The sequence below is a fragment of the Populus nigra genome, chromosome 7 (assembly GCF_951802175.1).
Source record: "Populus nigra chromosome 7, ddPopNigr1.1, whole genome shotgun sequence".
Taxonomy (NCBI): Eukaryota; Viridiplantae; Streptophyta; class Magnoliopsida; order Malpighiales; family Salicaceae; genus Populus; species Populus nigra.
Genome location: NC_084858.1, coordinates 19,385,175 through 19,398,855, shown reverse-complemented (window position 1 = coordinate 19,398,855; position 13,681 = coordinate 19,385,175). Strand labels below are relative to the sequence as shown.

Below are 13,681 nucleotides of genomic sequence, written 5' to 3'. Positions count from 1 at the left end.
CAAAATATATATATCAATCAAAAGTTTGAGGATCAAATTTGATATAATAAGCAAATAATGATATTTTTAAATTTTTCACAATTTCCGGAAAGTGTTTTCGCCCAAATTTTCTAGGAAAACACTTTCCTGAAAACCAAGCTAAATTTTTTGACTGGAAAGTGTTTTCCTTTGACCAACTTTTCTAATGACAAACAAATAAAGTTTGGAAAATGTTTTTCTGGAAAACATTTTTTTGAAAACCAAGTCGAATTTTTCTTTGACTGAAAAGTGTTTTTTATTGACCGGAAAATATTTTTCTTTAACTAAAAAATGTTTTTAATTGATCAAAAAATATTTTATGTTGATTATATTTTTTAATGGCAAACAAACATGAAAAAAACTTGAAAAGTAATTTTCTGAAAATTACGTTTCGAGAAACAAATATCTTCAAAGACACAGTTATTTTGTCCTAGCTAGCAGGCCAGAGCCCACTATATTGTTTTATTTATATCCACGTGTCATCTTCCTATTGGCTTTAATAGGAATCTGATCTCATTTCCACCAGCAGGGGAACCTAGTAGAAGACAAAACTCAACAAAGCAACAAATCAAAAGTTGATCTGCGCCGCACGTGATTGGTCATCCCTAACCAAACGCCCTCTAATCTTTCCATTACCTTTTGCTCCCCAGTGTAATAAAGCCATGCTAATAAGAATAAGAAAGCCATAGAGAAAGAAGGAAAAAGGATATGGACCCTCTTCAATTGCGAGTCTTACCTCTACTAGCACTGCTCGCTTCTCTTCTCTACTTCTTCTACTTTCAGGATTCTCCCACGGTAAGTTCACTTACAGTGATGAAGATGTGGACTGGCCATACATAGTTGCAGAAACAAAGTGTTTTTTAACTGAAATGTTGGTTTGCAGCTCTTTGAAAGAGGTGATTGTAGCCTCTTTCCTTATAATCATTACTGGATTATTAGTAAGCGTATTGTGACACCTCGTGGAGTTATTTCTGGTGCAGGTTTGTTTTAATAAATAACGATTCCGTTTTTCTTTCTGGGATTATAAAGTTTTGTTACAAGCTTCTTGACTACTTTTTTTTTTGTGTGAAAGCAGTGGAGGTAAAGGAAGAGAAAATCGTGTCTATAATTAAGGAAGAGGATTGGCATGGTAATTTGAAAAGGGGGCAAATAATTGATTATGGAGAAGCTGTTGTCATGCCTGGTTTGATTGATGTGTAAGATATAGGAATCTGATTTCCCTGAAGTTTCTTCATTTTGAGATAATATGATCAATTTGAAATGAATATTTGTAAAATGATTGGTTATAATATTTGTTGACAGAACACTTCGGCCATGAAGTCTAGTTTGTTATTTTCGCATCAGCTTAGCAGTATCTTATTTGAGTATTAAAGTATATATGAATGAGTGATGAAATAACGACTTTGATATGATTGCATCAGGCATGCACATCTTGATGATCCGGGAAGAACTGAATGGGAGGGGTTTCCTTCTGGGACTAGAGCAGCTGCTGCTGGTACTCTCTTTTGCTTGTTAGAATATACTGAATTTGAATTTTCTTATACAAATGTTGTGATCCTCACTGATGTTTGTCAAGAGAAGATGCCTTTTTTTTTTTCAATATCCCAAATTCTGCATGGTCTAGACTTCTTAAGAATCTCACACAATGTTTATAAACTGTGGCATGGGATGTCAATGGACATCCAGAATCGTATTTCGTTTTTTTTTTTTGCCTGCTTCTTATGGTCAGTTCATCTTCATGCAGTTTGAAACCTTCTGAGTTTTATTGTAATGGGATCTTTTATGCCATTTTTTTTCAATTATCTCCTCTGCTTCATTGTATGCACTAAGCTTGGCACTACTATCCATTTACAGGTGGTATTACAACATTGATTGACATGCCTTTGAATAATTTCCCCTCAACTGTTTCTGCAGAAACTCTAAAACTCAAGGTAAAGTTAAGGGTTGGATTATTATTTTAATATCATCCAGTAATATCAGTGCTTTCAGTTGCAAAGATTAAGCTGCAATCTTATTCTGCTCTTTGATTTTCCAACACTATTAGGGAGATTCCCATTCAAGTCCAATTATCCTTGCTTTTTCTTGGGTGATGAAGTTACGGGTTTTTTTTTTCCTAAATGAGGTTATAGTTTACCAACTCCTGGGTTTTGTCCTAATGTTTTTGACATGCATGTGATAGATTGACGCTGCAGAGAAGAACATCTACGTTGATGTTGGTATGCTCCTAAAACCTCATCTCAGTTTAAAAATGTTTTGAAGGACCTGTTTCTAAGCTCTAGTATCACTAGGTTTTTGGGGAGGTCTTGTTCCTGAAAATGCATTCGATGCAAATTCTCTAGAAGCCCTCCTAAGTGCCGGTGCTCTTGGTTTGAAGGTAGGGAAGCATCTTAGGATTTGTATCTGTGATCATTTCTTACGAGCTTTCACTGAACAATATTTCTATGCATTGCAAGATGTTTGCTGCTCGAATTTGAAATCATGTAGTGGTATTCTCCCTTGCAAACATGCTCTCAGCATATATTTTTGGAACTATTTAATAAGTGGCGTGCACTTATCTGCTGCTACAGAATACAAGTGATGCCATATCAGTGAGGGATTTGATGGATTTCGTCCTTTGTTATCAGCTTGCAGTTTTACTAGATGCCAAATCAATTTTTAGAGCCTTTGTTTACCATGCCCATGCACGTGTATTTTCTGTTGTTTTCATTCATCGAACTATATATAACTACTTTCCTGTTCTTGTTTTGCAGTCTTTCATGTGTCCTTCGGGGATCAATGACTTCCCAATGACCAATTCCAGTCATATCAAGGTTGGGTTCTTGATGCATGGTTTAGCCTCTCTTATAACAAATTTGATCCGGTCAAATAAAATTGTGTTTGGGGTTTGGAACCTATTAGTTCAAATCAATGCTGCATATCTGTTTATATTATCTCCATTCTTTCAGCAATATTAGATTCTATTTTATAAGTATTAAGCTTTTTGTGTTTTGCCTCCATAGGAGGGACTGTCTATACTGGCAAAGTACAGAAGACCGTTACTTGTACATGCAGAGATTCCCCAAGATTCTGAAAGCTACTTAGAAGACGGTGAAAATGACCCTCGATCTTATTCAACATACCTTAAGACAAGGCCACCATCATGGTATGATATTGCTGATGAGTTCTTTTTCTGAAGAAGTGAGCGACGCATGAAGCTATATTTTACTTATCTATACTTAGCTTGTGGATCTAAATGATTGCAGTTTCTTTTTTTCGTTGGGCATATGGCTAAAACTTTTTGACTTATGAAATAGCATAGAGTTATGCCTTTTCAGATAGTGTCATAATATTATGGCCAATTTTTACTTATTCTGTTTGATGTATGCTGTCCTAGATGAGACATTGGAAAAGCTAGAAGTTACAGATACTTTCATATTTTCAGAAGGCCGAGTTATTCTGTCATTCAGTGAACTATCAACATTTTCATATATTTTATTATCAATCTGGATTCAAGATCCTGCTTTTCATCTACATGTTATCAAGAAACAGGTTCCCTGTGGCATCTTCATATGAGCTCATTGTATATGTTTGGCTGGCACTTGGCATGATTTCTATATATGTCTGCACATATAAGTAGTGACAATATACATTCCTTAACCAGGGAGGAGGCAGCGATTAGAGAGCTCTTGACAGTGTCCAAGGACACTAGGATTGGTGGTCCTGCAGAAGGAGCTCATCTTCATGTTGTTCATTTGTCCGATGCAGGTTCCTCCCTCCAGCTTCTAAAGGTATCATATAATTTTCCTTGTACGGAGTGCATGTGCATGTGCATAGAAATAGAGCCTTGTTGGGGGAGGGATGGGAATGATGCTTGGGACTACTGCACTGCTGGTGGAATTTAGATACAAGTTGAATATATCCAAATTTAATCAAATCAAATCAAATTGCATGTTTTGACCTAGGGTCATCGTTTCCCTTTTAGTTGTGTTAAAACAGTTTCATGTCCTTGATAATTGCACATATTTTTTATGATGTCTTTTTCTGTGCTTTTATACAGGAAGCAAAAAGTAATGGTGACAGCGTAACTGTTGAGACATGTCCCCATTACCTAGCCTTTTCAGCAGAAGAGATTAAGGATGGAGACACTCGTTTTAAATGTGCTCCACCAATCCGTGACGCAGCTAATAAAGAAAGATTATGGACGGCTCTATTGGTACTTACAGATTTCAGGATGATATGTTGCCTTTTCTCGTCACATCACTTTGTCTATGCATGATTTGAATTCTATTTCAGGAAGGTGACATCGACATGTTAAGTTCTGATCATTCACCATCAGTTCCTGATCTTAAACTCTTCGATGAAGGTAACTTTTTGAAGGCTTGGGGTGGCATATCTTCTTTGCAGGTTGGTCTTTCTTTTATTACCAACTCTTTTAACTATTTTATCTCTACAATGCCAATACATGTGAAACTCTACTGGTAAACATCCTCGAGATGCAACCTTGTAGTTATACAGAATATTGTCTTACAATGTGCCCGTTTAGAATTTCAACGAGTTGGCTTGTCATCATTGAAACTGGAAATAGTAACATGGTGGACTTGGATTACAGGTTATTGAAGAAGGTTCAAATTCAGAATTTTTGGCTCACTCTTCATGCAGATTTTTGTCCATAAGAACATTCTAATCACCTTGAACATTTTATTGCAAGTGATATTTCAGATTGAATTAAAGGCAAATATGAAAAAAAGAAGATTAACAAATGGCAGCTCACTTGGTTTACATTCTTGTGCATGAAAAAGAGCTAACCTCTTCCTTGTACGCACATCCAAGGATTCTATCATCTCTTGTCGGGCAATAACTTTTCTAGCACCTGGTGAAGCTAAAGATTTTCTGATGGCTTTAGACAATTTCTGGACTAAACAGACAGCAACTCAAACACTTGTAGTAACCATCACCGGAAAAAAAAAAACCACGTCAATTGTTAGGATCATAATTTAACCAATGCAAAAGAGAAAGAAATTGTTGTCTATAATAGATATGTTTGCTATTTTGCTATCATTTAAGAAACTCATAGGCATTTTCTTGAGAGCATCTGCAGTTTGTTCTTCCTGTGACATGGTCACATGGACGGCAATATGGTGTAACTCTGGAACAGCTGGCATTGTGGTGGAGTGAAAGGCCTGCCAAGGTTGCTGGGCAGGATTTGAAGGTAAAGCTTTTCTCTTTCCTACAACTTAACAATGGCAGATGTCAAGGCAAGAAAAACAAGGGAAAAAAAACCAAAGCAAACACATGAGAAAGATCATAACATTGTTTACATTAATATCACCTGAAGCTGAACTTCATTTCGCAGGGGGCCATTGCAGTAGGAAACCATGCAGACATTACCGTATGGGAGCCAAATGTGGAGTTTGAGCTCAACAATGATCTTCCTGTTTACCTTAAACATCCCGTATGCTGTCCGATTTCTCCACCCTCCTTTCTGATACATTGAACTAATGCTGCTTGTTCTAAATAGTAGTTTTTAGTAAAACGTTTACCATCAATGGGATATTTCAAAGTGAATGATTGCAGTTGGAAGTTTGCATGCCAAATTGTCAATCATCTAATGAACTTTGCCTAATCACCACAGTAAAATGATTTTACTGTCGAAACCACTAATCACACTTGTGCTGTGCACAGAGTATCTCAGCCTACATGGGAAGCAAACTTTCTGGAAAAGTTTTGGCAACATTTGTCAGAGGAAACCTGGTCTACAAAGAGGGAAAGCACGCTCCTGCTGCTTGTGGTGCTCCTATCTTAGCTACATAATGGGACAAATTAGAACAGTAAGCCCTGTAGTTTAATTTCCAATTTTTTTCTCTCCAAGAGGCCTTTTTTATTTATTTGGGTTTCAATTTTGAATTTCCTAGCTTCCTAATCTCTTCAAAATGTTTTTCATTTCCCACTCAAGTTCTATCAAGGTGTCTTAGTAGCTGTCTGGTGCAATTTGCAGTCCAATTTCATAAACCATATCAGGCACTCTAACTTTTGTGCTTGGATGTGAATACCGTGCTCCCAACCTGCCAAGAAAGAATGTGAAGACTCCATTGGAGCCGTGTGTATATATAATTGTGGGAATAAAATTGTAGGGTTTTTTTTCTTTTCTTTTTTGAATTCTAAATGGAAAATTTAAGGTATTAGTAAAGGATGGATACTCTCGCTCGAGATGCTGGAGTTTTAGCCCTATATCCTTCAATTTTCCTTTCATAATTTTCTCTGAAACCGTTCGTGAAAGATTTGATAATGTTGTACACGTTAAGGTCATAAAAAAGAGCTAAAAAACAAGAGCCAAATAGCACTTAAAATAAATAAATAAACGGATACAAGTTGTTTTCGAGAATATAGATAAAGCTTGAAAAATACAGAAAACGAAAGAAGAAAATAATATCAAAGGGTCCCTAATTAATTCAAAGTTGTATATATAGTTATTAAATTAGTTTATATTTTTTAATTAAATTAAAACAAAATATTGATCATATTAAATTTTTTTAATTTGATAGAATTTTTAGTAACATTGTTTGCCGGATAGAACTTAACCATATTGATATTTTATATAAAAAAATCAAAATTCTATTATTTTAATAAAAATAATAAATTTAGATTGATTCTGCAGTTAATCTATCGGATCAGTTTGGATGAAGAAAAAAAAAATCTAATAATTTGTAGCGCGAATGTAATACAACATGTCGTTATAAACGAAGTTGTGCCACGTCATCATCAGTTCCTACCGTTAGTTTCAGTAGTTTCTTAACTGAAAATGAAAAGGATAAGCTGATGCCAAACAGCCCATCCCTTTCCTTCTCTCCCTCAAAAATCCTCCATTAATGGAACTCTTCAATCACTTCATATTCATTAAAAAATCCCCGATTCTCTTCTTCACCACCAAACCACCCTTCTCCACCAAAGCCCTAACAAAACCCTTTGATTCACACTCACCGAAACTCACTCCTCCAGCTCACTCACTCCAACTCGAAACTCTTAAAACCCTAGAATGGAGTTCCCTCTGTAACCAACTCACTCCCTTCACTTCAACTTCGATGGGCCAGTCGATCACTCGAAACGCAAAAATCCCAATTGGCAAGAGCAAAGAAGAGAGCCAGAAGCTTCTAGACCAGACTGATGCTGCATTGGCTGTGATGGAATCTGGACCGTTGGATTTTTCAGGGATTGAGGATATAACTCGTATTCTGGATTCTGCTGTTTCGGGGACCTTGCTTACGGTTGGAGAATTATGTGCTGTGAGAAGGACGTTGAGAGCTGCTAGAGCTGTGTTGGAGAGGTTAAAAGATAGTGGAGATTGCTCGGAGAGGTATGATTGGCTTTCGGATCTCATTTGTCATTATTGTTAAATAACACTTAACTCGAAAGCTCAAGTCTAAGGGCAGTGGCTTAACTGTGCTAAGTCTAAGCCGTGTGCTATTCATGCGCGTGTGAGACCCACTGCAAATGAAGGACATGGACGGCCTTGATTAGTGGCCCTATGGTTGTGATGTTTTGGAGTATGAAAAGGATTGCGATGCGTGTTTTTGATAATGGTTGTGGTTTGGTATATGATTAATGCGGATGGAATAAATGCATGAAGGTCTATAATTTTGGAATAATTCTTGTTGGTTGTTTTGTTGATATATTGACAACATGCTCATGTTTGCTTATATGTAGAAGTTTGTGCACTCAAGTAGTACTTTATTGTTAGACCACCTTTTGGTTTGTGCTTTTGGAGGAAGATGCAAGTCTTCTAAAGTATTTGGAAAGGATATGTAGAAGACATTGAGTAGGTTTTGGATAAACATGGATCACTAATTTAAAAGAATGCTTTAGGGAAAAACTTATGACGATGATTTACTTTCAGATAATGTCGTTCAACCTTTTCAGGATGATACATAGGATCATGTATTCTTTTCAAGGCATCTAAAGCTTTGAAGGTCTTAATGTGAACTTGTTCAATGGTAAGAAATATCTGGTGCATCTTTCGATAGGTCACAATTTGGAGAGACTGGCATGAATCATATACCATTGCTGGATTCTCATATTTCAGTAAGGGCCAAAAAAGAATATTTATTTCAAGGTACTGTTGCAATAAGGGTCCATGTTACATTTTTTTAATCTTTAATGGAACTTGAAAAGGAACCTTCAAGCATTGAATTCCACTGTATGACAAAGTTTTCTTGGACAGGATCTCATCGATCTTGTTGTATTTGAATAGGTATGCTCCACTGCTTGAAATACTTCAGAATTGCAGTTTTCAAATAGAGTTGGAGAAGAAAGTTGGATTTTGCATAGACTGCAATCTTTCAAAAATCCTTGATAGGGCCAGTGAAGATTTGGAGATCATTAGGTCTGAAAGGAAGAGAAACATGGAAAATCTGGATAGGCTGTTGAAGGGAATATCAGCTCGGATTTTTCAAGCTGGGGGTATCGACAAACCTTTGGTAACGAAGCGCCGCTCCCGGTTGTGTGTGGGAGTCAGGGCTTCTCACAGATATTTGATTCCAGATGGTGTTGTTTTAAATGTTAGTAGTTCTGGTGTAACATACTTTATGGAGCCTGGCGAGGCAGTTGAATTGAATAACTTGGAAGTCATGCTTTCAGACTCTGAGAAAGCTGAGGAAATAGCCATTTTGAGCTTGCTTACATCTGAAATAGCAGAATCAGCAAGGGACATAAAATATATGTTGGATGGAATTATAGAAGTTGATCTTTCTTTTGCTAGAGCTGCTTATGCTTACTGGATGAATGGGGTCCGTCCCATATGGACTTCAGAGGGATGTGGAGGCATTTCTTCCAGTGGAGGAGATTATTTATTATCAATAGATATTGAAGGTATACGACACCCATTGCTCCATGGGACATCTAGAAAACGCCTGTCCAATATTCTTGGATCCAACTCTTTGAATTCCATGGAGGTGGATGAGGATAGCATGCTAGATACCGGAAAACCTTCCAAAAATGTATCTGAATTTCCTGTGCCAATAAACATTAAAGTGGAACGTGGAACCAGAGTGGTTGTGATATCAGGACCAAACACTGGAGGGAAAACTGCTTCAATGAAAACTCTAGGTGTGGCATCTCTCATGTCAAAGGCTGGTTTATATTTGCCTGCTAAAAACACCCCAAAGCTTCCATGGTTTGATTTTGTTCTAGCAGATATTGGGGACCACCAGGTAAAAGTTACTCTTGTTTTATGGGAGGTATGTACTGAGTTCTATTGATTGGTTTCCTTAACTCTGACTCTGGTTATCTTTTATTGAAGTCTCTGGAACAAAATCTCTCAACTTTTAGCGGGCACATATCACGGATTTGTAAGATCTTGGAAGTGGCTTCAAATGAATCACTTGTCCTCATTGATGAAATTTGTAGTGGAACTGATCCTTCTGAGGGAGTGGCACTTTCAACCAGTATCTTGCATTATCTGAGAGATCATGTTAACTTAGCTGTTGTGACAACACATTATGCTGATTTAAGTCTCCTGAAAGATAAGGATAGTCGATTTGAGAATGCAGCCATGGAATTTTCTCTTGAAACATTACAACCTACGTATCAGATACTCTGGGGGTGTACTGGTGATTCAAATGCATTAAGCATTGCTAAATCAATTGGTTTTGACAGTAATATAATTGAACGAGCACGGAAGTGGGTGGAGAAGTTAGTTCCTGAAAAGCAGCAAGAGCGAAGTGGCATGCTGTATCAATCATTGTTGGAGGAAAGAAACAGATTGGAAGCTCAGGCCAGGAAAGCTGCATCTCTTCATACAGAAATTATGGAGCTTTACCATGAGGTAGAATTTAGAAGAACTAGATGAGCACAACAGCTTCTGATTTTTTTTCTATCCTCTTTTATAATTCTTCCTGTTGCATGTGTTCTTTTTCTTATTAATATTTTCTTAACTTCGTTTATTGATGTTATGATTTCTTTGTTTTCTCCCCCTCTATTTCCACCCAATTCCACTGATCAAGATTCAAGCTGAAGCTGAAGACCTTGATGGGCGTGTAAAAGCTCTCATGGCAAAGGAAACCCAACTGGTCCAACTGGAACTGAAGGCTGCAAACTCGCAGATTGAAACTGTGGTGCAGAACGTTGAAACTCAGCTCAGAAAAGCCCGTCCAGATCAGTTCAATTCACTGATTAAGAAATCAGAATCAGCAATTGCATCTATTGTTGAAGCTCACTGTTCAAGTGACAGTCTTCCTGCCAGTGAAACAGATACGAGCTCATATACCCCACAACTTGGGGAGCAAGTTCTTGTAAAGAGACTTGGAAACAAGTTAGCTACTGTAGTTGAAGCACCTCGTGATGATGAGACAGTCTTAGTTCAATATGGTAAAATAAGAGTTCGAATGAAGAAAAGTGACATTAGAGCAATTAAAAGTGATAAAAAAAGCAAATCAACCATTTTGGTCCCTAGTTTGAAGAGACAGGTATGCATGGTACACGGCCCTGAAGAAGTTTCACTGGTTTCAGATACAGCAGGCATTCCTGTCTATCTTTGCTTCTATTTCTTCTGGGATTCCTTAAGTTAGTTGTTCTTATCATTCTGGTGTGAATTATAGGTAAAGCAGAGTTTTTCAGAGCTCAACAAAGATGAGGAGGTTTCTCATGGCCCACGAGTGCAGACATCAAAGAACACTGTGGATCTGCGAGGCATGCGAGTGGAAGAAGCTGCTCAGCACCTCAACATGGCCATATCTGCAAGAGAGCCGCTCTCAGTTATTTTTGTTGTGCATGGCATGGGCACTGGAGCTGTTAAGGAGGGCGCACTGGAGGTACTAGGTAAGCATCCACGTGTTGCCAAATATGAACCAGAAAGTCCAATGAATTTTGGTTGTACAGTTGCTTATATCAAGTGATTAATTTTACTTCTACTCGCAAATCTTTTCATAAGCATGAAGTTGCCTTCTCTTCTTCCATTGCATTCTATATTCAAACAAGAAATGAGTTATAGGAATACTTAAAAACTTCATTATCATCTATTGAATAAGTTCTATTAAAACTGAAATATAGATGCCATATTAATGTGGTCATGTTGATTCCATCAGGTGAGCTTAGACTGAAACACTTAAAACTTTCTATGCTAATAACGCAGTCATGTTGATTCCATCAGGTGAGCTTAAACCGGCACACACTTAAAATTTTCTATGCTGAGGAAACCAACCTTGTGACCTTAGCCAGTTAGGTGGAATGTCCTCTTGTTGGTGAATATTGTTCTTTTCATCTTGGTATGACCGTTGCTGCACTAAAACTAGGCCAGCCAATACCACCACCAATTTCACCTCCACTGACAACTCCCCCCCCCCCCCCCCCTGCTGCACCATTACAAAGGCCAATATCAATTCCAAGGTTGCCACTAGCTTGTCCAACACCGAAATTGCCACCACCTCCCCATGACCATGTTTCTTGAAGATCCAGGCTATCAGGTTTGCGAGTTCCTTGATCCTTGTCTGTGAGAACCCTATTGGCAGAAAGGAGTCCAAATCCTAGAATTAGAATCAATTAGGCTAAGCAAAGATAGTTTAGACACTACTATTTTTTGGGTTATTTTCATGCTTTGAATGACTTTTAGCAGGCATGGAGGCAAACTGCTTAATTTATAGGGTGCAAATCGATGGTGCATGGTGCATGGTGCATGGTTTTCTTGTTTGAGGGTAAAAAGGCTTGAAGAATGGTATTGGTTGAGTAAAATTTGCAAGAAAAGAGATGGTTTTCTGCAACTTTGTTCTTGAAATTGGGAATGTGAGCAGATTTGTAGCTATTATTGAAACTGCACCTTTTTCTATCAGCGAGATTTTTAGATGCAATCTCCAGGTGGATAAACATGCAGGAGTAAAGGAGGCTACATAACTGTGATCCAAAAATCTCTTGCAATGTTTTGCAAAAAAATTTGGTGCAAGGCACAATACTTTTTTAGCGCATAGGGATATTAATATAAAAACTCATCTGAGATTCTGAGCACCTCATTACATTGGCTTATAGACATCACAGAGTTACTAACCACTATGGTAGCTGAATCAAAAAGGCCAACTCATTTGATGCACATTCAAATGGAATATCATGCTAGATTTATTCTCAATCCCCGGTAAATCTTTTTCTTCTTTTTTTTTTTACTTTGGATTTCATAATTCTTGCATTTTCTTTTCATACAAGATCTATGAACTCTTTTACCACCATCTTTGCGTGCATTAATGCTACTATAAGCCATTATATTTTGAGGTTACTGTCCTGTTATTATACAAGTGAAACCTATATGATTATCTCTTGGCGTGAAATTAAATTTCAAAGCACCATAACACGGGCACCATTCATTTTTAAAATCTTAAACACAATAACGACTGTGAAAGTGGAATCCAAATAACAATCAAAGCTCGACAAAGGCTAGATTTTTTTTTCTACGCTAAGAATGGAGATAAAGTAGGAGTTGTCCACAAAGCATTCAACAAATCTCCAGGGAAATAAAAACAGGCAAAAAGCATTTTGTGAGGCAGTGCCGAAAACCCCAGCAGCCCTTGGAACGAAGCTTATCAGCAGGAGTCCTGCAGTGGATGATTGCATTTAGTATGGATGATTTCAATTAATATGCAGGTTATGTCAATAAACAGCAACAAATCGAGGAAGAATCATGAGCAGGAACTATGCTAATCAGCTGCCAGCAACAATGAGAATAGGCAACGAAGAAAAGCATATGAAAAACATAACAAAAAGCAGGCCATCAAGATTGGAGGAAGAAGGGGGGAAATCAAGACTGTGGATTATACTGTGACCTTGTAATTTGCAGCTAAGGTGTACCCAGGCGAACAGGTGCTTCAAAAAACATTCTGCAAAGGTTGTGTGTCCTTTTTTTTTTTGTGAAGCTGACAGTGTTGTGCATGAAAAAAGGCAGCCAAGGAAGGTGTAGTGCAGTTTAATCAAAGGATGTTCAATAACACAACATTGCAAAGATTAGGATATTTTTCTTTCATATAAAAAAAACAAATTTATTTTTGTAAAATTATGCACTAGCTCAATATCAGGATATTTTTTCAAGATTAAAATAATCTTATAGATTACAAATCAGAACAATAATGAAGCTCAATCTCAAATAAGAATGACATGAAGGGATTAAAAAAAAAACACATATAAAAAAAGAGAACCCAAAAAAAATCATTGTGCGAATTTATTTAAACTCAAAAGGAGATGAACAATAAAAATTAGAGTTCTTTTAGTTTTCTTCTTCAAACCATTAACGTTGACAAAGTTATAATTTATATATAAAAGGGGAAAAATATAAGATTTACAAAGTTCAATTATATAAAACAATATTAATATGGTGATTAGTTGTACTTAAATGAAATTAATAGATAAAAATTAAATTGTAACTATAAAGATACTAGCTAGAGAAAAGAACGAAGAAGAAGATTTCTTTTCAAATTAATGAGAAAAAGGCTTTGAAAGTTGTTAAGGATAGAATAAATGGCTAGGATATCTTTTAGGGACATGAATAATAATGGACGATTGGATTCCATCAAAGCACTTACAATTGACTCGTTAACAAGATTTATTCATATTTAAATTCAAAGCTATCATATTACGATCTTTCAAATGGGAGTTTGAATTTGTTTGAATTTCTCTTTTATTTAAGTATTAGTTAAATAGAATTCTTAAATTATGAAAA

At 36.8% G+C, this 13,681-nt stretch overlaps 2 protein-coding genes across 7 annotated transcripts; both read left to right on the top strand.

Moving 5' to 3' along the window:
- The first annotated feature begins 606 nt into the window (after nucleotides 1–606).
- Nucleotides 607–8,364, top strand: LOC133698774 (allantoinase). 4 transcript variants are annotated; one of them, XM_062121832.1, is made up of 16 exons: nucleotides 607–813; nucleotides 902–998; nucleotides 1,094–1,214; nucleotides 1,440–1,513; nucleotides 1,873–1,949; nucleotides 2,198–2,234; nucleotides 2,307–2,392; nucleotides 2,769–2,828; nucleotides 3,018–3,160; nucleotides 3,659–3,785; nucleotides 4,055–4,210; nucleotides 4,291–4,401; nucleotides 5,096–5,206; nucleotides 5,351–5,449; nucleotides 5,680–5,825; nucleotides 8,243–8,364. In XM_062121832.1, exons 1-15 carry the CDS (start codon nucleotides 727–729, stop codon nucleotides 5,806–5,808), a joined length of 1,515 nt encoding a protein of 504 aa, XP_061977816.1. In that variant the 5' UTR covers nucleotides 607–726; the 3' UTR covers nucleotides 5,809–5,825; nucleotides 8,243–8,364. The 4 variants fall into 4 exon arrangements, with proteins under 4 accessions (XP_061977816.1, XP_061977815.1, XP_061977814.1 ...); XM_062121831.1 differs by lacking the exon at nucleotides 8,243–8,364 and adding an exon at nucleotides 5,993–6,225; XM_062121830.1 differs by lacking the exon at nucleotides 8,243–8,364 and adding an exon at nucleotides 5,951–6,225.
- LOC133698773 (uncharacterized) lies at nucleotides 6,359–11,985 on the top strand. Of its 3 annotated transcripts, none has more exons than XM_062121828.1 (6): nucleotides 6,359–7,348; nucleotides 8,243–9,200; nucleotides 9,290–9,814; nucleotides 9,993–10,454; nucleotides 10,587–10,806; nucleotides 11,597–11,985. In XM_062121828.1, the coding sequence occupies exons 1-6, from the start codon at nucleotides 6,864–6,866 to the stop codon at nucleotides 11,674–11,676; spliced, it is 2,730 nt and encodes a 909-aa protein (XP_061977812.1). In that variant the 5' UTR covers nucleotides 6,359–6,863; the 3' UTR covers nucleotides 11,677–11,985. The 3 variants fall into 3 exon arrangements, with proteins under 3 accessions (XP_061977812.1, XP_061977811.1, XP_061977810.1); XM_062121827.1 differs by having other exon boundaries at nucleotides 8,213–9,200; nucleotides 11,600–11,985; XM_062121826.1 differs by having other exon boundaries at nucleotides 8,213–9,200.
- The last annotated feature ends 1,696 nt before the right edge of the window (nucleotides 11,986–13,681 follow it).